The following is a 25,077-nucleotide window of genomic DNA, read 5'->3' as shown; positions in this document are numbered from 1 at the left end:
ATGTGTTTAATGAAAAGAGGGGGTTGAAAAAGCCTCCTGCCACACCCCACCGCGCATCACTGTGCCCCACCGTGCCTACCACCCCACCCATATTTACTTTTTCGGCCTACTATAGGCAACATATAATGTACTTTAGGCCATCTGTCAAAATCCGTTGTGCACCCGTGGTGTAGACAGATGGAACTAAGCATAGTTGGAGGACGAGCCCATCATCTTCTTTCTTTTGTCCAATCACCTGTAGACTTTTGCCTCTAAAAGAGGGGGGTCTCCCAATCCTTCTCTGATTCAACTTGGACCTGAACAAATGCTTGAGGAAGAATTAATTTGGACCTCTTTTGGGAGAGTTGATCTTTCCAAAGCCCTCAACCACTGAGGCAATGAAGGAGCAGTCCATCCAAGGAAGAGGCAAGCTCTGCTCTCTACTCATTCCAAGGCCACATTGGGGTTGACTATTGATGAGGACCAGGACCTGCCACTTTACACCAACCCTCCATAGACTGAGAGAATGTAACCTGGAAGGACTTATCCTGTCCTCAAGCCCCTGGCATGTATCGCACAGCACTTGGAAGACCAAATCTTCCAAAGCTCCCTGTTCTGCAGCATCAAACTGGTTGAACCCTGTTCACCGTACTCAAACCAAAGCAACTCACTGGTGCTGCTTTTGGAACTCCATCCAACGTAAACTACTGCTGCATAGCACTTGTCAAACCAACTCACCACTGCATCATGTCAGTCAGACTCTGTTACTTCTTCAGCTCAAACAATCGGCACACCACTGTGAACCATTCAATAGTAGAAAGGTAACTTTCCAAACAAATCTCAGTATTTTCAATAATTCAAAATATTAGTTGTCACAGTATATCAAAAGTGTGAATACTTACCTTTTAGGCCACCCACTTCCAAGACTCCACACTGGATATTCGTTTTGAAATCTGGAACAAGTTTTCCCTTCAGATTGATGAATACATGAATACACAGATACTGTCCTAGACTAATTAGAGTTAGAAACAACAATCTATTGCTCCATTAAATTATTAACACATACATCATATTATCCACAGATTACTACCAACGAAGTGGGCAAAACAAGAATAGATGACGTTTCCATGATCTCACAACGGAATAGTTGTTACAGAAAAATCCTGGGGATACATTTGTCAAAAAGGATATGTTGTTTTCATTTTGCAAAGAAGAATTGTTGAAAATATTGATTACTGTATGAGTTAGAAACTAGTTGCTGCTCCTGAAGAAGAGAGCCACATCTCTCGAAACGCATTGAGCTCATTAGTATTCACATTATTTTTGAATTTTTTAGAATTTTTTCGAATTATCTTAAAAAACTGTTTTGACTAACTGTTAAGTTGAAATTGAGTTATTGAGTGAATGGAACTCAAGGGAACAATATCATTTTGTGAAATACTGAGAAACACTAACAGTAAAACAATTTGAACTTTAAATGTGGACATTGTTTAATTGAATTTCTGCATTCAGTGTGTGTGTGTACTCTGGCTGCAGCTAAAAAACTTTTAATATACTGAGACAACTAATATTTTGAATTATTGAAAATACTGAGATTTGTTTGGAAAGTTATCTTTCCACTATTGAATGGTGTGCAGGGGACGGGAGCTCCTATTACCGATAGGAACTTCATTTCTCTCATATTTCTGTTGACTTATTGATACCAGAGTCCGTTTTTTTCTCCCCCGCACCCAGAAAAAACTGATTAGTATAAGGGTCAGTGGATCAGAAAAACAAGGAATACATCAAGTACTTTGTAGAGAACATACATAAGATAGGGGGTGCTTTCCCTTCTTTGTCTTTGTCACCAGTGTGAACCAAACTGGAACTGCCACCTGTTCAAACCCTGCTTCAGATCACCAATGTTACTGCATCAGACTGATGGCCTGCGACATGAACCGATGGAGTAACAGTGTCACACACCGATCTGAGCCAGCAGTTACCAACGTCTCAAACCACCTTGACTCCTAATCTGACCCTGATGAGATATGTGAACTGCATGAAACAAATACTGCATTTGAACCACATCGAGCTCCCGATTAGAACAGACTGAATGCCACCTCGCCTTGATCCAGCACAACTCGCCGTATTTGAACCTGGTTCAACCCACACCACAGCTGTCAAACATGTCGAACACCTCCTCAACATGGCACTCAGCTGTACCTTAAGGTCAGTGGCCCCCAGGACATTTCTCACCTCTGCGAATGCCTGCCTACTATCCAAACATGGATGTGAAACATTGACCTTAAACTGAACCCGACCAAGACCGAATTTAACCTGATTGGTCACCCCACCAAACACCAACTCATATAACAATGGCTGGATGACATGTGCCTGGAAGGATTCACTGTCATCTGTTAAATTCAGCCAAATCCCATGACTTTCTTGTTGACAATAGCTATTCCATCCAAATTCACATAGCCAAAAAGACGCAAACCACATGGCTACAGAGCCACAAACCCCTCAAAATCAAACGTTTACTTCTCCAAACTAATTATGTACGGTGGTCCAAGCCCTTGTTATCTCGAAGGAGGATATGCCCTCCTTACAGGGCTTCCAGCCACGCACCTGGCCCCCGTTAAAGCAGAACACAACGCTGCGGCCTGCCTAATTACAGGTGCACGCAAATTCTACTGTATCTCTCCAAAACTGTGCACACTTCACTAGCTCCCCCTCTCCCCCAGGATAATATTCAAAACTGCATGTATCACCTACAAAGTAGTCTCAAACGGACCACCATCATACTTGACGGCTAAACTCACACCCCTGGAGGCTCTCGCACCTCACATAGGAAAATGATCACAAGGTTGTAGTCAAAGCAGGCCACAGAGACAAGTCTTGCAAGTAGTCCTTTTCCTGCCATGCCCCGACCCTCGGTAGAGGCTCGAAATGTCTCAACCATCCTCCAGTTCTACAAAACACTAAAGACATGACTCTTTCAACAATACCTGCCAGAGGAATAAAAATCCCTCCAATTCTGGCACAATCCTGTTGTAAATTGCTCTGCTGTTCTTGAGCCAGGTTAGCACTATAATCAATAAAATAAAATATAAATAAAACTTTAATTGTTGTAATTTGATGTTTGGGTCACTACTAGATCACATTCATACCACTTCTGAGAGTATAGCCATCCCTCGGCCCACGTTCCTGCAAAAGTCAAAGAAGGTATATTTCTTGGCCTTGCCTATTTTACCTTTATTAAGATCACTGTTGGTTTTTAGAAGTGTTAGGGTTGAGTAGTCAGTTTATCCACTACTCATCCTTATACTGCGAGCAGAAGTCATTTTGTCACATGCAGGGCCCCAAACTAAATGTGTGGGTTTCTAGGTGCTTTTTGTTACACGCATGGAGGAGTTTGTGTCCAGAAAGAAAACATTATGTGCCCATAGTGCTAGTATTCACTGGTTTGTAGTATGTTAATTGGTTTAGGAAGTGTAAGGTTCTTTTGTTTGCCATTGAGTGTAAAAGAGGACCAATGTGAGTAGAATGCAGCAACAATGCTGTTGCTGCCTCGTCTGCAGAACTGCCATGTCTGACCTCCAAGTGAATGGGTGAATCAAGAGTCTGTTTTGTGCATAGAGCTGCTCTCTAGCATGGTCACCCTTTTGGCAGGACATTTTTCATATCATATTCCCTCACAACCTCTAATCTTGGGAGGTCCATATCAGCCAAGTGCCCATGGGTTGTCCAAAATACTGAGGGGTGCATGCTCTTTCTTCGTACTGGCAGCCAAAATTGATAACATTCTAAAACAAGAATAGAGGCACTCATTAGCAGGGCAAGTGTGCCTGTATTTATTTAAGAACATAGCTTCCATTCATAACCTTGGTGTTATCTTCGACACATCACACAACTTCTTGCTCTTTATCTCCAAATCTGCCATTGCAGCCAGACTCCTTGAAATCACACACATCTGTCATCTTCTTCATTTCTATACTGCTAAACAGCTAATCTCCTCTTTAGTCCATTCTAGATGTTACTAGTGCGCCAGTCTCTTATATGGCCTTCCCAACTATGCTTTTTCAACTTACGACAAAGTCCTCAGCTCTGCGGTCTGCACACTTTTCAACCTTCCTCGCTTTACTGCTACCTCTTCCGCCTGTCGCCAGATTGGCTGGCTATCTATGAAAGAAAGGCCAATCTATAAACTCATCATCTTCAAAACTATCCATGCAATCGCCCAACCCTACCTATCTGCTGATCTCACTCCCTACTCTCCTCCTTGCTCATTAAGATCATCCTCAGCTCAACTCCTTGCCGCCACTCAAGCTCCTGTGTTCCCTCTCATTTCTGCTGGCTATTTCTCTTCGCTCCCCGTACTATTCCAACTCTACCACTATTTAAATCCAACCTCAAAGCTCTCCTTCTTTCTGAAGAACCTATTTCCTAGCACTCTACGCTACTGCATCATTCTATTTTCCTCTTTCCCTACCCTTCATGGACAACCCTACTGCACTTTTCTGTCACCCCTCCTTCCTTAATTCAGCACTTTTTCCACCATCCCATTCCAATATCATGCTGTCCTGTCCTCGTCCCTGGTTTATGTTTCCACCTTCCTCTGCAGCATCAGGTCTTCAAGTGACATTTTCTAACCCCATTGTAAAGGAGCCATGTCTTCTGCTCTGTTTTAAATGGTCAATTCTGTAGGCGTTTTGTGCCAAAAAATGTATTGCTTTGCCAGTACTTTTTATTAATAAATAAATAAATAAAATGAAACAAATAATACAAATTTCAAACAGAAGTGAATTTCAATAATAGCGGGCAGAGGTAGCCCCAGGGAAAGGTGGCTTTACATAAGACCATTATTGGAAGAATGACATATGTCAGATGGTGTAGAGGCAGGAGTAGGAACATAAACAAGGGACAGGGGCTGGAGAAAATAACAATATTTTTAACTTTGAGAGACAGAGGATGGTATTTACATTTTATAATACAATAATCTGTACCCTGCTTATAGCAAAAAATGTGCATCACGCTGCTTGCTTTCCCACACACAACTGTAAGTAGCAACAATGAACATGGAAATAGAAATGCTTTCAGTTACCTATGAAAAGCCAGATGTGAGTTAATCATCCAGATGACAAAGGCAGTTCCACAACATCACTACTTGATAAGAGCAGAGCATAATGTATTTATGCTTATATTGTGGAGTGCCAACCAGGTTTTTATTCGGGGGAAAAAAGAGACCTATTGGGTTTAAGCTATGACATATGTCCTTTTAAGTTTGCTGGTCCTTCATAGTACTGTATCTTGTGTGCTATAGTAAGATCCTAACATTTGACTCTAGCTATTATTGTAATATTTACAAATTACATAGTGTAGTCCTGAGTACATAATGCAGGAAAGTCAGCTGGGTGGTTAGTTTGGATAGAGAAGCAAGACCATGGATGGAATTCTAAAGAAGTAGCAGGCATTTAAAGGGAATGAAATTTAGCATGAAGAGCGATTTAGAGTGGCAATGGCAGGTAGATCTGGAGGTGGATCTGGGAAGAGTTAAAAAGGTTGTGTGTCATGAAGTTGTGTACTTTAGAGCAGTGGACCAGGAAGTAGGCTCACACAGACTGCAGGGGTAAAGGAGGGAAATGAGAAGAATATCTGAGTATCGTAAGTGAAGACATTTAAATCCATAGGATGAAGTCCGTTTTCCGAGGGAGGGGCCGTGTATAGTAAAGAGGAGTGGGGCTATGACTGATCATTGCAGAACACCCACGTGGGTGGAGGGAGTAGGAGGAAGTGCTGCAGTCTCATGAGATGGAAAAGGAGCAGTCTGACAGATAGGCAGACACATCATCAACTATGGTGTCCAGGAAACAAAGGAGAGAACAACTTTGAAGAGTGAAGCATGATCCCTGATGAGCATGGAGAAAAGATGAGAGTTGTGAGTGTTGCTAAAGAAAACTGGTGACTTGGGTAATCTCAAACTCATTTGAATGTTTGGACCAGATTTTAGAGGGTCAGGTGAGTGTACCTTGAGGTAGTTGACTATGCAGTTAAGGATTGGGGACTATAAGGAAGGAGAAGAACAGGTATGTAGAAATAAGCCTTGGTTTCTTTGGGAGAGATATGACTTTGGCTATTTTGTAATAGGCTGGAAAGGTGGAATGTATATTATGTCATGTTATATTACAGAGTTTTTGTGGTGCGCACACGCATCATTAAAAAGGCCTCTAGACACTTAGAAACAGTTTGGTGGTGCAGTGATGGGGAGATGCAGTTAGGCGGTATAGTCATTGCTTCTGGAATATAGACATGTTTTAAACAAAATATGGAATTGAAAGTGATTCTGAATAAATGCCAGATGTGAGGGTAATTGTATCCACACATCTGGATAAAAATAGTGAAAAGGTTTTACCAACAGTTCTGTTTTTTAAACATCCTTTGTTGAAATATTATATGCTCTTGAAAGCAAGTTAAGAGAGATAGGGTGAATAAGGTGGCGAGGTGAAAAGCAGTGATGGGTGCAAGTTCTTTAAAAAATTGTGGTGCATAGTGGTCTATTGGAGTGCAGGATGGGTTGACAGTGACAAAAATGGGTAGACGTTAAATGTGGGAGGTGAAGGACAAGTGAGATAGAGGTAATAGCATGCAGAAAAAGGGAGGAGTGGAGAATAATGGATGGATTGGGAATAATAAAAGGTTGGGCAAGGCATCCCATATTTTGGTTATTTTACTGGAGAAGTGAGAGGCAAAGTCATTGATGGAGAGAGAGGAGGAAGTAGATCCATTCTTAAGGGTAGAAAGCATGGCTTGAAGGGCCATCTATAGCTGTTACGCTCACCTGGTAGCCAAGGGGGCGCCACACAATACTGGATGGAGGTCTAAGTGCTATCCCGGACCCCTCTCTGCTTGGTTATGTGCTAGACGTTGGGTAGTGCCTATAACAGGAGAATGGATGGTTAAGATACTGGTTCTGTGACGGGTAGACTGGCACCTCCCTCTGGTCCAAATCCCCTCCCTTGGGGCTATTGCTCACCATAGGTTAATGTGCATTGAACTCTCTGTCCTGTGTCTCTGTGCAGGGGCGCGTGGTTAGTGCGGGCATTCCGTGGACCTAGTTACTTCACTGGTCCGTGTGCCCTTATGTTGGGTCCAGACCGGCTGTGACTCCGACTCTGCGTGCTGTCTTCCAGGTGAGTTATAATGTCTTTTCCGTCTTTATTCTGTCTCTTTCTTTCCCTCCATTTTCTCTGTCTTCTCAGCATTTTGCTCCACTACGCTGTTCCCTAACAACGTCTTTTTGTTTTCACAGGGATGGTTGCGATCTTGGAGTTGTCGTGCCGATGGGGAAGACCATGGTGAGTTATTGATGCACAGAGCGCTGCGCTGTTTATTGGTGTTAATTGCTAACCTGTGTTCTCTTCTCTTCTTTGTACAGGTTGCAGTGATTTTCCAGAGAGATAAGCGATCGAAGCGCTGCTTGCCAGGTAAGTGCTTTGTTAATGCTGACCGTGTTCCTTCTCCCTTGCAGGTTGTGGCGAAACCAGGGGATGGGCGAGGTAAGATAAGCGCAGGGTGCTGCCAGGACTCACTGCTTGCCCAGGTAAGAATTGTTTAAATGCTGTCCTTTTTTCTTTAACTTTGCAGGTTGCAGCGAACTCCGGAGATGGGCGAGGTCAGCGAAGCGCAGGATGGATTCAAGACCGGTTACTTTACATGTAAGTGTTCTTGCTTGCTAATACTGTTCTTGTTCTTCCAGGTTATTAATGGAACCCGGATCTACGGCTTCTGGATCGGGCCGCCGGAGAAGCAGATGAGTAGGAGCTGGACACAGTGAGCGTTACGCTGCAGGAGTGCAGACTAACGCGAAGCATGTTCTACTGTTTGGGTGTGGTTTAAATAGCCCAGGTAAAGTAGTTCCAGGCTAAGTAGTTCCAAGCCCAGACACACCCAAAACACTAGACCGCATGGCTTGGTTCTAAAGAACTGAGCTGTGTAATAGGCCTCCAGGTTGGATTAAGGTCCAAAACTGGTATTGCTTCATTCCTGATAATGAGCGTGGTGCCAAAGGCACCAGGACTGACTCCATGTATGTTTCTGATGTCGTTATTATGCCCTTGGGGCCAGTGTGAAGGGCTTTAGCCCCACTGCTGCCAGGGGGCTGTTATACCTGAGGGGGTCAGGGGCATGGATCGTGACAGCACTCTCCCCTAAGGCCCCTCTCAAGATATTTCCTCCATCTGGCCCTGGTTTGGTCAGACGGTTCCGATGAAATCGTCTTACCAGGCGTGGCGCATGGATGTGCTCGCTAGGCTCCCATGTGCTGTTCTGAGGGCTGTATCCCTTCCAGTCCACTAAGCAGTATAACTTGGACCTGGTGAGTTTAGAATCTAGGATGTCCTTGACTTCATATTCGGGTTCTCCGTTAACCAGTACCGGATTTGGTGGTGTTTTGACCCAAGCTCCAAGCTGAACAGGTTTTAAGAGTGACACGTGAAATACGGGATGGATCTGCATATTTTGTGGTAAAGCTAGTTTTACTGCCACGGGATTTATAATAGCCTTGATGGTGTAGGGCCCTAGATATCTGGGATGAAATGTTCGAGTTCCTCTTATGGGCACGTGCCGAGACGCCAACAAGACTTCATCTCCGACTTGGTAGTCTGGGGCTTTTCTTCGGTGTTGATCAGAGAATCTTTTCTGTCTTTTTTGGCTTGGATCAAGTGTTCTGCTGCCTTTTTGAAGGCTTGAGTGATGGCCGTATATAAAGTCTTCACTGCTGGCATTTCCAAGGCCATGGGGGTATCTAATTCAGAAGTACGTGGGTGCCTTCCATATACGGTATAGAGTGGAATCTGTCCGGTACTGGTGTGTAGCGAGTTGTTGTAGGCATATTCGGCTACTCACAGCCCATCCTTCCATCTTTCTTCCACTTGATGTAACATGCACGGTAGGTATTGCTTTAGTGTCTGAATCGTCCGCTCCGTTTGGCCATCGGTTTGGAGATGGTGATGAGTGGACAGATGAATATTGATTTGGGCAATTGCACAACTCTTCCTCCAAAAGTTAGACACCCTCGGTCAGAAATCAGGATGGAGGGGAAACCATGTAATCGTACGATTTGCTCTAAAACACCTTTGTCAGATTGGATGTGTTTGTTAGACCCTTAAGCGGAATGAAATGGGCCATTTTGGAGAATAGGTCAACAACCACTAGGATACTGTTGAACCATTGACAGGGAGGCAGATCTGTGATGAAATCGAGGGAGAGTGTGTGCCAAGGTGCAGGTGGAATTTCCAGAGGTTGAAGAAGACCCACAGGTATTTGTTTCTGGGATTTATTCTGTGCACAAATGCCACATGACAGAGTAAACTGCGTAATGTCCTTTCGTCAGGTTGGCCACCAATAATATCTTTTCACCTTGGGTCTTGGCAATTCCTGGATGTCCTTCTATCAGGGGGTCGTGATAACCAGAAATGACTTGTTCTTGTAGTCCCTTATTCAGTAGATATAAACGCCCTCTGAAATACGGGAGTTGGTTCTTTGTTGTGTAATGTTCACCTTGAGTGGTTCAGTCTTGTAGAGCCTTGGTGTTCATTAGGAGACGAATTTCCTTTTGGAGTTCATCCAGAGATAATGTTGCTGTAAGTTCTAGTAGTTTGTCACCTGGAATCATTTCCGTCCTGGACTCCAGGTCGGTATGTGAGTATGTAATCATATTCTGCGAAGAATAAAGCCCATCGGAGTTGACGGGATGATTGAGCCTTTGCCGTCTTGAGGTATTGTAGGTTGGGATGGTCGGTGATTACTGTGATAATATGTCTGGTGCCTAGGAGGTAATGCTGCCAAGCCTTAAAGGCTGCTTTGATCGCTAGGAGTTCCTTGTCTGTTATTGCATAGTTAAGTCCAGGTGTAGTACATTTTCACGACCAAAAGGCCACGGGATGTAACTATCCTGTTTCGGGATCTGTTTGGGAAAGAACAGCCCCCATTGCCCTGCTGGAGGAATCTGTTTCCACTACATATGGGAGATCTGGGCGGGGGTGTCATAGCACCGTGGCTGAGGTAAATCTTTTCTTGAGTTCCTGGAAGGCCTTCTCCGCCTCTTCTGTCCATTGGAACAGTTTGTTGTTTTTTCGTAATAAAGAAGTGATCAGGTGCACAATCTGGGAGAAACCTGGGATGAATCGGTGATAAAATTTCACAAAGCCGAGCACACTTTGGACACCTTTGAGTGAAGACGGTGATGGTCAGCTAAGGATGGCGTCTACTTTGTGCATATCCATCCGGACGCCTCTGGGAGTGAGGACAAAACAAAGGAACTCGACTTCGGTGACATGGAAGGAGCATTTTTCAAGTTTGGCATATAGCTTGTGCTGTCAGAGTTTTGCAAGGACATAGCAAATATGCCTAACATGGTCCTGTTTAGAAGAGGAGTACACCAAGATGTCGTCGATGTAAACTAGGGCACATACGTCGATCAATTCCCGTAGTACATCGTTCATGAATTACTGGAACGTGGCGGGAGTGTTGCAAAGGGCATCACCTGATATTCATACGGCCCATACTTAGTACGAAAGGCGGTCTTCCATTCGTCTCCTTTCTTTACACACACAAGATGGTATGCCCCCTGAGGTCCAATTTGGTGTAAATTTGGGCATCCTTGACTTGGTCCAGCAGTTCTGGGATAAGGGGTAGAGGATAAGGGTTTTTAACTGTTACCTGGTTTAGTGCGCTGTAGTCGATGCTGGTTCTCAAGTCCCCCTCCTTCTTGGGTACAAAGAATAGGGGTGAGGCTGCGGGGATTTGGACAGGCGGATAAAACCGTTTGCCAGGTATTGGTCCAGATATGATTTCAAGTGGAGATTTTCATGTTCGGTGAATGCATAAATTCGACTACACAGGATTTGTGCACCAGGTACAAGGTTGATCTGACAGTCATATGGCCTGTGAGGGGGTAAAGTATGCGCATGTTCTTTTTGGAAAACGTCTTGGAAATCATGGTATTCGCTTGGTAGTGTACTTATTACACCTAGTACCAACGCCTCTTTATCTTGGACAGGTGTCTCTGGGTCAGACGATGGCATTTCCAATTGGTAGAATGCATGAGCACACTCATTGGAGAAGGCACATTTTTTGGCTCGCCAGTCAATGTTAGGATTGTGTGGCCACCAACCACGGCATCCCTAGAAACACCCAGAACTGAGGTCCCTTGATAAGGTCGAAGGCTATGGCTTCCCGATGTCTGTCTTGGCACAGAAGGGTCAATTCTGCTGTGCATTGAATTACAGGTCCAGAAGCTATCTCTGTGTCGTCGACAGTGGTGACCTTCTCAGTTGTCGTTTTCTGACATAGGGGAAGCCCTATCCTTGTTGCCAGGCCTTGGTCTATGTAGTTACCAATGGCTGCGCTGTCTATGTATGCCTCCACAGCATGCATTCAAGACGGTTGTTGGTGACTGATCAAAATCACATGCAGGGCAAGGTGTGAGGTCAGTGGCTCTTTTCCTTCGCTCGACAAATAGACCTCTACGCTTGCCGGGCCTGGAAGTTTTCCGACTCTTGTTTTCCTCCTCCTTTCTATGTAGCTCCAACTGTTCTTCTAGGGGGTTTTACAGGACATTCTCTGAGGAAGTGACCTGATTTCCCGCATTACAGGCATAATTGTTGTTGTCTCCTTTTGCCTCTTTTGGCCTTGGTTAATGGGCTCCGTACCCCCGCAATTTACATGGGTTCCGAAGTGGTTTCTTATGAACGCGGACTGTTCTCCTTTGAGCGTACATACACAGTCCGATTCTCCGTTCTGGCACAATCTGTCCTTCGATCTTGCAGCCTGTGGTCTAGCTGCACCACTAGGTTGATGAACTCTGCACAGTCCTTTGGCGGGTTTAGCACCCGAGCTTCTTCAATTCCCCCCGTAATCCTCGATGGAATAACATTCATTTCTCCTCAGGCCACACAGTTTCAACGACAAGCCTGTTAAAAGTGGCGATATATGTTAATAAATCTTGGCTGCCTTGGAGGAGGGACATACGTTTGTTATTCAGAGCTTGGCCCTGGGTATGTCGGGCGAACAGCTTCTCCATCTCCTGTTGAAACCCCCTGAAAATCCCGCAGGAGTGGGTCATCCTGGTTTACTAATGGTATGGGCCAATCCGCGGCACTGACACTCAGATATGACTGAAAGAAGGCAACACGCGACTGATCGTTAGGTAAGGCTCCAGGTCTACAAAGAAAATTGAGGCAGCACTGGTTCTTGAATAGTGCATACTTGCTTGGGTCCCCCGTGAAATGTTCCGGGGGGGCCAAAGGAACTGCCCCAGGGAGGACCACCTGCACTTGATTGACAGATGTGGCTGGAACCAACGGAATACTTCCTGGCAATGGAGCCCGCCCACCCTGTGTTTGGAGCAATTGTCTGGCTAATTCATCGGTGCGTCAACTCCCTCATGAACTCCCTCTTAAGGACGTTCGTTTCTTGCCGGGCGGAGTGCACCTCGGCCCATAATTCTCCCAGTAACTGGGCTAGTTGGTCAGTCTCTGATGTTTCCATGATGCCCAGGTGGATGTTTTAATTCAGGCTTCGCGTTCTGTTACACTCACCTGGTATCCACGGGGGCGCCACACGATACTGGATGGAGTCTAAGAGCTATCCCGGACCCCTCTCTGCTTGGTGGGTAGCGCCTATAACAGGCGAATGGAGGGTTAAGATACTGGTTCTGTGACGGGTGGACTCCCACCTCCCTCTTGTCCAAATCCCCTCACTTGGGGTTATTGCTCACCTTAGGTTTTTGTGCATTGAACTCTCCATCCTGCGTCTCTGTGCAGAGGCGTGTGGCTGGTGTGGGCGTTCCGTGGACCTAGTTGATTCACTGGTCCGTGTGCCCTTATGTCGGGTCCACACTGGCTGTGACTCTGACTCTGCTTGCTGTCTTCCAGGTGAGTTATAATGTCTTTTCCGTCTTTATTCTGTCTCTTTCTTTCCCTCCGTTTTCTCTGTCTTCTCTGCGTCTTGCTCCACTACACTGTTCCCTAACAATGTCTCTTTTTGTTTTCACAGGGATGGTTGCGATCTCAGAGTTGCCGCGTCGATGGCGAAGACCCTGGTGAGTTATTGATGCACGGAGCGTTGCGCTGTTTAATTGCTAACCTGTGTTCTCTTCTCTTCTTTGTACAGGTTGCAGTGATGTTCCAGAGTGAGGAGCGATCAAAGCGCTGCTTGCCCGGGTAAGTGCTTTGTTAATGCTGACCTTGTTCCTTCTCCCTTGCAGGTTGCGACAAAACCCAGGGTTCGGCTAGGTAAGAGAAGCGCAGGGTGCTGCCAGGACTCGCTGCTTGCCCAGGTAAGAATTGTTATTAATGCTGTCTTTGTTTCTTTACCTTTGCAGGATGCGGCGAACTTCGGAGATGGGCGAGGTAAGCGAAGCGCAGTATGGATTCAAGACCGGTTACTTCACAGGTAAGTGTTCTTGCTTGCTAATGCTGTTCTTGTTCTTCCAGGTTATTAATGGAATCCGGATCCAGGGCTTCAGGATCGGGCCCCCGAAGAAGCAGATGAGCAGGAGCTGGACACAGCGAGCATTATGCTGCAGGAGTGCAGAATAACACAAAGCGTGTTCTGCTGTTTGGGTGTGGTTTAAATAGCCCACGTAAAGTAGCTCCTGGACAAGTAGTTCCAGGCCCAGCCACACCCAAAACACTAGACCGCATGGCTTGGTTCTAAAAAACTGAGCTGTGTAATAGGCCTCCATGTTGGAGTAAGGTCCAAAACTGGTATTGCTTCATTCCTGATGTTTTAAGGCACTTGGGACCAGTCTGAAGGGCTTTAGCCCCACTGCTGCCAGGGGGCTGTTATACCTGAGGGGGTTAGGGGCATGGATCGTGACAATAGCTTGTGAGGGTGTGATTTGAAAGAGGGAACAGGATTAGTGTAATCGGATGATTTGGCTATGTCAAGAGCTGTGCTCATGGTCTGTAGTGTCGTTTGCGCGCAGTGGAAGAGTAGGGGATCACTCTTAGCACCAGCGGTGTAAGCAGCAATGGATAGCTGTCCTCAACAGCAGGATGGCTGGGGAGATCCATGGTTGAGGACGTGGGTGTGAGGACATGAATGAGTGGGGAGGGTAGTAATCATTAAAGGGGTTTACAGTGCAAAGTTTAATTTGGTAAAGGTGAGTCCAATGAAGGGAGCACTTGGCAGAGAGAAAATATGGAGCAAGATGTTGACTCAGGCGAGATAGTGGACTGTGGAGTCAATCTTGAATTTATATTTGGTGATAGATGAGGGAGTGAATTAGAGAGTGCCAGAGGAATTACGATGATCAAGTGAACAAGAGAGTGCTTTGATGGGAAGGGATCAATTGAGGCAACAGAGGAGACCAGGGTGGAAGATATGAATATGTGATCGAGTGAATTGCCTTGAGCGTGGGTTGGGATGCTATGCAGATATACTAGTGAGTTGCCAGAAAGAGTGGAGACAAGTTGGAGCTGTTGGGCCTTACTCATATTGTAGAGATTGAGGTCACCCAGAATGCAGTGGTTGAAGTGTATGAAAAGAAGTAGTGGTATAGTGGGGCAATTATTGACTAGAGAGCATGTTCAGGCTCTGCCCCCCTGCCTTCCTCAGAAGAAACTAAATCATAAGATATGAAAGGACACATTTGAAGCTGCACTTTGAATTCTCCTGGAAATGCAGCTGTCACAAAGAATAGTTATTTTGCGCTACACAAGTAGGGAACAGATAAGGCATTCGCTTGCACAATTAGTGGGTTTTAAAATAGAGTAGATTAGGTGACAGGAAAGCGTGTACACAAGATGGAGACTCACTACACAAGTAGGGCAGAACATTGTAGGTACATACGCTGCTACCAATAGGAAGGGATATAATGTGACAGGCATGCACCAGGGAATCGGTAGATAGCAAAGCAAATGTGTGCTGCAGAGTAGAAAACGTGACAAGCATTGCCATTTTAAACTGCACACGCACAGCAGAGAATTAAGCTCTGTAGCTTTAAGAGGGGCGCACAGCTAAGCACGCTATTTGAAACAAATACATTTAATTCAGGAAAATGCTGCGATGGCTGGACCTAGCTGCCTCCAAGGAATGTCTAAAGCCAGGAGACCGTAGGGGAGGTTTACATGATAGAACAAGATATCATTTTCTGGGCAACGACCGTTCAACCATTAAGGTAAATCAGTTATGACAACACTGCAGACTATTTGAAGTCCATGGGACGAACGGAGCATCTCAGGAAACTTCCTAAGTAGCTGACAGATTAATGTCTCAAGCAATCGGCAAGAAGTGAAATGAACGTGCAAATGTGGCTAAACAGACAAAATACTTACTGCAATGCAATATTCACATGGTCAAAGCAACATGAATCATAAAAATAGTTACTCATAATGTGTCAAGAAAAGGGTGGTATGTCCGTTAAACTCAGAGACGTCATGGTTGAAATAACATGGGCTGTTTTATTTAATTAAGAACAAAATTGATATGCTTCTCCCATCTACATTCACATGTCATCATGCTGCCAGTTCACGGAGAGTGTGACTGCATGTTAACTGATAAGCAAATGTCCTTTTCACCGCAGAAGCATTTTAGAGCTTACCAATAATATTCAAGCATGATGAGGTCATACATTTTGTGGGATGTTTTATGCATGGGACATTAGATAGTTACCCAATCAGTTGGCTCGGACATATATATACTATATGTAGCTTAGCAATTAGATAGGTCCAATGAGCAATAGAGATAGGTTTTCATAGCTCAGTGATTATGATGACATCAGAGTGACTCATTTGCATTATATGAACTGTGTTTTCTTTTCAAACGTAGAGAAGGATTTGCGAGAGAGAGCTTTGCAGTTGATCTTGTTTTCTCCCTCTCTGCATACTTCCGATAAAGCTGGGTTATCTTGCATTTGACATACCACCATCTACTCTGTGTTGTCTCTGTAGTGGCAAATATCAGGTAGATGGCTATACCATTTTTGAACCTCTGATTTTCAGTTGTGGCCTGAACCTGCTCCCCACAAACCCCATTGCCACGCCCCCTTCGACACACAATCCAAAACACTAAAGAAATTACCCTGCTGTTTAAGGGAACGCTGAGTGCAGTGCACTGAAGTGCACATTTAAACTTCTTCCTACACTTTTATTTTAAAACAAAAGCATTCCGGAATGGTTTCCTTTTTTTTTAAAAGCATAGGAACAGTACACCTTAATTAAAAAAAAGTGGTGGAGCTTCGCTCGCAACCGCTCCTGCCCACTTCAATCACTGCCAGTATGACAGCATGGACATCACCTGAAAGCATTTCAAGCAAGAGCTGAAGATCAGAGGAAATAGAACACAACTGGCATTTTATTGAGATATGTTGCAATTCTAATATTTTGAGTTCAAAAAATGAATATTCTCTTTGATTTTTAGCTCCTCCTGTGACTGTACCAATGACAAAGTTCTAAAAAGAAATGAAAGGCAGCTTAAGTCGAAATGCGAAATAACGCCATGTTATTATTATCATTTATTTATTTGTATATGGTTATTGAAATAACCTTTACAAAAATAGAAAATACAGATACAGTTAAAACATTCACAAATTCATATTTAACACAACAAAAACTTCAATTGTCACTGCAATCACAACACCCAAACGTAGAGAAGAAAAAAAAAGAAAATTTCAGCATATCTAAAAAGAAAAATAATGAAAGAAAGACACATACATTACACATATTTCCAGCTTCCAGTTAGCACATAAGGATGTATCGATATAATGTTGCACCATCTAAACAGAAGAATGGAGCATATTCATGGTACGTCAACTCTTGACGAGCTGTACTTTCGATCCCATATTTCAATAAGGCTTTATTTGTCCAATTTACAAATGTAATTTAGGAATCTCACTACCGCCAATTGCAGAGGCTTTCGATTGCTATGGAGCATATCAAACCACAGCTGATCCAGATTGACAGAACCCATACTGTTGACAAATTTCCCCAAAAACTGAATTCGAGCACTCCTCAACGTAGAACAGTCCAACATCAGATGCTCTACATTTTCAATTGTACCCATCATATTACAGTATCTGCATATCGGCACTTGATTATTCCACTCGCCATTGCGTATTTGCAGAATTTCTCTTGTGGGCAGTATGTTAAATTTAAATCTCATGAATATCTGACAGGCTACTTTATCTGGGAATAAAGCTAAGTATGGCGCAATAACCCCCAGTTTTTTCTGCTGGCAGACCAAATGGCTGTACAATCTGGTGTTAGCTACAGCTTGTGTAGTAACACTCCAGTCCCACCATTCAAACAGTATTTTAACTTTCAGTGGGTTGAAAACAAGTAACTCCACCGAGATGCCCAGATGGTTCAGATATCCTATGCAATCAGATCTAAATTGTAACAGATATTCTGAATTAGTGGACTGATGACGAAATCCAGAGCACAAGAGATCATATAGGTTGTTTTTAGGAGCCATTAATAATTTCCTAAACAATGACAGCTTTTTCCACACAATCATATTAACCAGTGAAGAAAGGCCAAGTTCATACCTTATGGCCTCCACCGGAAAGCAGTTAGGCAAACACTTGACCACTGCCCTTAGCAGAAGCGCTTTGATCTTTGAAAATTCTGCTAACATCCACTTAGGGAAGAGTTCCAGTCCATAGATTAAGTGAGGTATGACCTTTAATTTATAATATCGTATGATAGGGAGTAGCGAAAATGTACCATATTTACTGTCGATTTTCTTTTTGTTGGATAACCAGAGGAGACACCTTTGCTTCCATATAGTTACGATAATGCAACTTCTGACAGCTCCCAAAAATTGGATAACCTATATGTCTTAGGCCTGATCCCACTGCCAGCTTTATGTGATTCAGAAACCAGGCAAACGTTTTAACGTAGGGCCTACGATGCAACCTGATAATCATGGTCTTTTTTCATTGATTATAAGGAAATTAGCAACCATGTACTCTCTGAAATTGCTCAAGAGACGCTGCAGGCCAATGGGTGTGTGGTCAAATAGCAGAAAGTCGTCTGCATACGCTGTCCAGCATATTTTTACTCCTTCCACCACGGGCGGGGTGAAAGCACGCCCTTCCAATTTCTTATCTACATCTGACACATATAGATTGAAAATGGTAGGTGCAAATACGCACCCCTGTCTGAGGCCGTTTGGGGCCTCTATCCGGGAGGAGAGTGCACTCTCGTTGTTTAAACGAACCTGCAGCACAGATCCCTCATGAATGTGTATAAGGATAGAAAGAAGATCGAGCGGTATCCCTAGATGTTGCCGTTTGGACCAGAGTACAGATCTCTCTACCTTATCAAAGGCCATCGATAAATCCATGCTGCTCTACTGTAAAGAAATCGACCAGATCTCAGACAGGAAATGCATTACGTTATTTATTCATGTAACAGAACCAAAAATGAATGTGTCCTCGCTGCCTTGTCATTTGAGAATTGGTAGTTGAATATCATGACACAGATGATTGATACATATGTATGACGTAGAGCACTGTTTCTTTATTTTTACAGGGACGCAGTGTTTCTGCCTGCTTCCATATCAGTGCCCGAAAGATGAGAACCTTATTTCCTGTGTCAAGGTGGGAGCCTCTGGACGTCAAATGTCAGCCAATTACTGCATGTTTGGAGCCATGAAATGCTCTAATATAAAGGCAGACCTGCTGCACAGTGGGAAATGCTCGTCTTGAGAGCGTGGGAAAGCAGAGGCTGGGCTAACACAAAGAAAGGAATGTCTATCGTGCGTGAGTTTGTTTGTAAACAATGTCTTGCCATTTTCTAAGTATTCAAATCTACATCCTAAGCAATAGAATTTTACAGTTTGATACACCACCTTCCGGAAAGTGCTGTTGGACCACTGCGGTGATGACTGGGAGAGTACTAAAACTATCAACAAAACATAATAAAACATTCAGAGTGAACATAACAATGAAATTGTCAGCATCTAGACCTCTCTCTTTCCTTTTTTCTTCTCACATACATTTTTAGTGTAGTGATTAGGTTCATAAAGTCCTAATATGTCTGTGTGTCCTGCTTTAAAGGCCCCAGTGCAAATGTAAGTCCTCACACCATATATTTTTAAAGACACTTTCTTAACTTTGAACTTTGCTACAATGTCTATTGCATAGAGGCCCCTTTCTTCATATCCAGTGTTTCTGAACCATCCATGTATTGCCTTACAAGGGTGGGTTGTTTGTGTTTTAATCGTGTATTTGTTCATTTAATGTAATCAAAGTGTAATTATTTATAGGACCTTCATGGAACATTTATTTTGGTACCACAATAAAAAGAAGGATGTATACCATTCATGTACCTGTTTCACTATTATGATTATCATCACTGCTGTTTTAGTAGTAGTGTGAACCTAAGTAGGAGTTTAGAGACTGGCAGAGCTGTAGTCATTTTGTGACAGATTGATACATCACCAGTAAAGCATAGACACCGTAGAATATTTTTGAAATGTAACAGGTCTTTTCCTCACCAAGCAAGGTTAAGTAGCTTCCAGAAATCGACATTTAGAAGGGGTAGGGGACACCACTTTCACTGCCTCATTGTTTGTGAGATGATTTTTGGTTCATGTGTTAGGACTGGGTTTTCCAACAAGAGAAGGGGCAACTAATGGACACATATTGTAAGCTAGATACTGCAAACCTGCCCTTCAACACCACACTCTGCCCCACTAGAAGGTCCTATAAATTCTCTCGGCAACTGAGGAGTCTTATAGCTATGATTTGTACAACATATGGTTATTTGCAGATGTGTGAGGATGTCTCTTTTAAACTAAATTGTTATCAACCAAGTGTATTATGCTGTTACATTTGCATGTAGGAAAAATGATAATCACACTTATCTTACACACACACTGTTTTGCTTTTCAGACACGTGTAAGGACCTCAGAATGACTCACCCATTACAGGGACTAAACGTTCATGGACTCAGGAAGGCAATAATGTACAATTAGACCATTAGTTACAAAATAATTGTCTCTTTACAGGCCCTTTATTCATCCTTCATAAACATACATGTAACTGTAAAATAAGCGCAAATGATTACACATGAGTATATAAAACAGGACGCATGTGACAAGTATACATCACTGTTGGGGCAGTTGTGGGATAAAACTTAATTTCAACCACGACAACACTACCCAGTCCCAAGGCAGGTAGGCAGAGAGATCACGCATCAAATAACAGGGTCTGGAGCAGAGCATCCTCCCCCAATTCTATGTCTCCTCATAGGGACCTTCTCCTCTTAAGGGGGACAAATCCCTGCCCGTCATAGCTTGCAGACTGCCCCGGTCGAAGGACTGACAGCAATCATGGGAGGCAAGTGTGGAAAAAGCCAGACAGTGAAAAAACCCAGCTCGTCTTCCGCGCTCTCGTTCCCAACACCCCTTATCAATGCACTTGCTCTGACTCCCCTCTCGGCTCGTCCTTGAGTGAACAATACCCAAACTATTCTACAGAGTGAACTCATCTACTTCATGCTAAAATATTGGAACCGCTGCAGAAATCATGTCTGCCTCCTAACTCAGCTTGCAGAAATGTAGACTTTCATTGTGGTTTGGGAGTGAATGTCCAAAATGGCTGCGCAGCAGCGCCATTTTATTTAGCTCATTTTCGCTCACGCACTACACACACTCACACGTGTTGCATATATGTGATCACTTTAGCACCAGTGCAGCAAACACTTCCATTGTATTTACACTGGCATCAATACTATTGAGCAAGCATTAACAGTTCCTGCACGAGCACGGACAAGCCTTAATGCTACCTCTGCTAAAGTGTAATCAGTAATGCAAATTCCTGAGCCATCCTTAGATGATAATGGGTGATGCTCACCAAAGGTATGCAATACACTGCTTTGTCATAGAGTGAAGGCATTTTAAACCACCCTGAGTGTCTGGCCAAAAAAATGCAGGCAAGAAAATGGTATTCTGCTCAGAGGCGTTACTAGGTGAGGCTGAGGGGGCTAGAGCCCAAGGTCTTTTGGCTGTAGCACCAGATAGAAGCTCAGGAGCTACAACCAACAGGCTAGATAGCCCTGAGTCCTGACAGTCCTGACATTACCGTAGCCCTGGTATTTTCCAGACCTAGCAGAACCCCTGATTCTGCCTCATCATCAACCCAAGCAATAAATACTGCACCACACTTGTCAGTTAACTTCAAAAAATTGTATAAATTGGTATTGAAAGGCCCTTTTTGATTACACGTATTTCTGCACTGCATGTGCCTTTTTCAAATCATGGCAAATAAATGCATAGAACTTAAATCACAGGTTATCAGATTATCACTTTCGTCTTCATCTTCATTAACTTTCAGCTTAACAATTCTCGCGGTTCAAATCCCACCTAAAAAGATACCGTCCTGTCTTCTTGCATCGGCTCGCTCAGGTCTGAATGGCGCCAATCAGATCTGTAATCAAAAAGGGCCTTTCAATACCAATTTATAAAGTTTTTTAAAGTTAACTAACAAGTCTGGCGCCGTTTTTTTCTGTGTAGAAACCATTCAATTGGATCTGTATTATTAATTCACCTTTCCAAATCTGTCACCATTAAAAGGAGGTAGAGGGTAGTAAATAGTTAAAATAATGAGTTAATCATTTGATGATGGCATCCTAGATGCACCTCAGCCTGGCCCTTCCAGTGCGCACCAAAACCGGTGCTCCTCCAAATCTGCTGTCTCTGGCCTGAGATGGGATTGACTCCTGTGGATCCTGTGTCACAGAAGCAGTTCACTCCCTTCTTCTTGAACTCACTCACTGCTAGCCATTGTTTCCTGCAACTGGGCTTGCAGCTTCCCGTGCCCTTTGTTGGCTGCTGCCGAATCTCTGATTGTGCCTGGTTTAATGCACAGCTGGCTCAGAACTGCATTTGGTATTTGTCTTTGTATGGTGCATGAACAGTAGGGGGCAGCGGTCCAGCTAGCGAGACTGTGTGCAGAGTGCTCTGGGGCATTTTAACTGAAGGTGAACATTAGACTGAGCTAGAGCAGTGCTGCCTGTGTATGGGAGGCCGGTTTTGCCCCGCCTCTACACTCGTGAACAGTGTGAGTTTCGGAGGGTAACTTGGTGCCCTCGGTCTGCCGTGGATGATCTGATGCTAAGGGAGATCTGTCCTGTGTGGGACCACTGAGAAAAGAGTGTCTTATTCTATAAAAGAGAAAGACAGCATAAATGCACAGAGTGAGCAATGGATACCACTTTCCTGTTGACAAGACATCATTGTAACACTTTTCATTGGGAAGTCAGCTGACATAGATTTATTTAGAATATAGGGTACGCAGAGCAGCATTGCCAACTGTGGCACAGCAAAACACAGGTACAAATGGACAATACCAGTGTGGGCCCTCCATGCTCCACAGTTGATGAACAGTTGTCATTGTAAGGAAGGAGGGGATCAGTTTGCCCCCATCCCAATACATTCGACATGAAAGGAGCCACCTGCTCTTGCAATGGTGGGGGGACGCATTCCTTGCCCTTCTGTGGCCTCAGTGGATTAGTCCCTGGCACATACAGAAGTGGGGCTATTGAAAGATACATTTGGACTCCATGTTGTGTACCCCAGACTCCATCTTTGGACTAGGCCGCATTCTGGTATCTGTGAAGCCTGCTCTCCCCTCAGAAGCGCCACGCCCAGCGAGCTCTGACAGCCCCCACCGTTTTCCTCTCACGCCTGTGTCACCCAAGACCATTTCTCACGGATGCTCTGGCGCGAATTATTGCAAGCAAACAGTGTATTCTTTTCATCCTTCCTCTGAGATCACTGCCCTGCGTGTGACTGGGCCGAATCATGACATGTGGCCCATCTATCTCAACAAACCCGCTCCTGCACCTCTCACCACCACTGTTGTAAAATGACTGCCTGTTCAACCCTGTGCCCCTCCAACCCTCCTTTCGATGGATCAGAAGTGTGACCCTTTCTTGCTGACCACCCTAGAGTGCCCCCAATAAAACCAAGCTCCTGTCATTATATATTCTGTCCTAAACGAACACATGTCAATTCATTCCTTCTCGCGTTGAGGTGCCTGACAACTGTTAATCACACCCCCCGACAAGTCACTTGGAGGGCAAGACCCCCACACCTTTCACCTCGCCAATGATCTGAAGCAAGATAATGTAAATAAGTGTGTACAATTTATAGGCCTCTCCTAATACCAAAGGTTTAGTTTATGGGTTATTATTAACTGCATATCTTCTGATAGTGTGTAGATTAGTTAGACAGTACCATCCGCCTCTCCCAGACCCAACCTGACCTTCACATCGACAGGCCCAGCTGAACCATTTGATGCCTACAAACCCTCCAAGCTGCCAGTCAATCTCGTGGAGCCTGCCTCAACAGTACTATACTAGGACCCATTCCCTCACCAATCAAAATGTAACTTGTAGACTCTATAGAAAACATCATCCATGATGCTGTAACCCTTTAAAATGTATCATATCTGTATTGTTTGCCAGAGCGCTGTTGAGGCAGCAGAGTTCTTTGGATGGTGAATTTTACATAAATCTCCCACAACCATAAGTCTCCCACAACCAATCTCCTGGTCTCATTCCCTACTGGGATGTGTCTGTTATTCTGAGTTTCTAATTATGATGTGGACAAACATTGAAAAACAGGATAAAAGCATCCTACCGCTATAGTTCGGGGTGGCTGGCATTCGGTGGGAAGCACCGATAGCTGAGAGAGATTAAGAGAGGGAGCATGATCGAAGCACTGAGCCGAAGACAGCGAGATGGTTAGAGAGTGGGGGAGGAGGAACAATAGCACACATAGCACTAGAGAGATAAAGAGTAAAAAAGGATGGTGTGACAGATTTTGGGGCACAAGGGGGACATGCCAGATGCATGAAGGCCAGGAGAGAATTCAAATAAGGTGAGAGAGGCCTAGTGCCCCGAGCCTCTGACCTAGGTTTGGAGAGAGGAAAAGAAAGGAACAGAGGTGCTTCAGTCCAAAAGCTTCATGTGCCCAGGGATATCTGGAGGAACCTTGACCTAAGTGTGGCAAGACTTGAAGCAAGACCAGACACTACTTGTCTGGCAGGTGAGGAGGGCATCTAGAGAGACCTCAACATCCTGACTACACCAAGACCAGCAGATGAAACCAACTACATTAAGAAACAACTAATTCAAAACCCCAGGGACTGTTAGTGACTTTACGTTTGTGTGACCGGCAGCAGAGTGAACAACAAAAAGGGCTGAACTGATGACTACAGTTCAAAAGCAAGCTTGAATTACTCCATTTTTGTTGTTTGAAAATCCCCTTACTCGTCCACCCAGTCCAGCCCAAGCTCTGGGCCAATGTGTGTTGTTTAATAAACCTATTAAAACCTGATTTCATGAGTCCTGTGCTGTCTCCTGATCTCTTGAATGCAACAGCAGGCAATCACCTAGGTAGTGGACAGAGAAAACTACAGTGAGAGCATATGCAGTCCGATAATATACATAGTTGACTAAACATTGTGTACAAGGAGGAAGGCTAGCAAGGCCATGAAATGATTGATAGGCAAGTTGCATCCCTCACCCACCATGTGTCGGCTCCATTACTTTTCTCTGAGTCTACTGCATTGGTGCGTCGAACTGCAACTATGATCCGAAATGTGTATTTCAATCCAACAAAGGTCGCTCTATCTTCACAATCACTGCACTAGGTTATTTCAATGCTATTGTATTTTATTCTGACTGAGCCAATTAATGGGCCGCCTGCAAACGCAGCACCCCATACACTATGCATCTTGCCCATTTCTCGGTACATTCTGTTGGAAAATGTTTCTAAGTGCTTCCACTCTCCACAGGGACATCATTTGGAGGTTGCCAGGGGTCACAGCTGCAACCCCTGAGTTCTCCCTTGCTACCACTGTGTTCTCCCTTGCTACCCCTAAAAAGGTTTTTTTAAACATTGTTTTTAAATGTAAGCTCCTGGGCTGTTGCCAGGGCCATGTGGCTCTTTGCTTCTGGAGTGGCTGGCTTTCTTGTTCAGGCCGCTTTTAAAAATCAGGGGGTTCCACAAGTGTAACACTTTCAGCAGTGACCCTAAATAAGAAAGAATAGGAATAACAAATCATTTGTATTTCTGGAATTCTATACAATAATTGCTAGA

At 44.2% G+C, this 25,077-nt stretch overlaps 1 protein-coding gene across 1 annotated transcript in view; it reads left to right on the top strand.

The window, feature by feature from the left end:
* LOC138511484 (complement component C6-like) overlaps window positions 1-19,291 on the top strand; it is a 913,779-nt gene extending 894,488 nt beyond the window's left edge. The window contains exon 18 of the mRNA XM_069627199.1: window positions 18,498-19,291. Within this exon, the coding sequence (XP_069483300.1) occupies window positions 18,498-18,673 (176 nt within the window). The 3' untranslated portion in view covers window positions 18,674-19,291. The remainder of the gene's footprint in view (window positions 1-18,497) is intronic.
* Window positions 19,292-25,077: the final 5,786 nt, after the last annotated feature.

This window comes from Ambystoma mexicanum, chromosome 6p, assembly GCF_040938575.1.
Source record: "Ambystoma mexicanum isolate Mex_15411 chromosome 6p, UKY_AmexF1_1, whole genome shotgun sequence".
NCBI classification, from domain to species: Eukaryota; Metazoa; Chordata; class Amphibia; order Caudata; family Ambystomatidae; genus Ambystoma; species Ambystoma mexicanum.
This window is presented reverse-complemented; position numbering and strand designations above follow the sequence as displayed.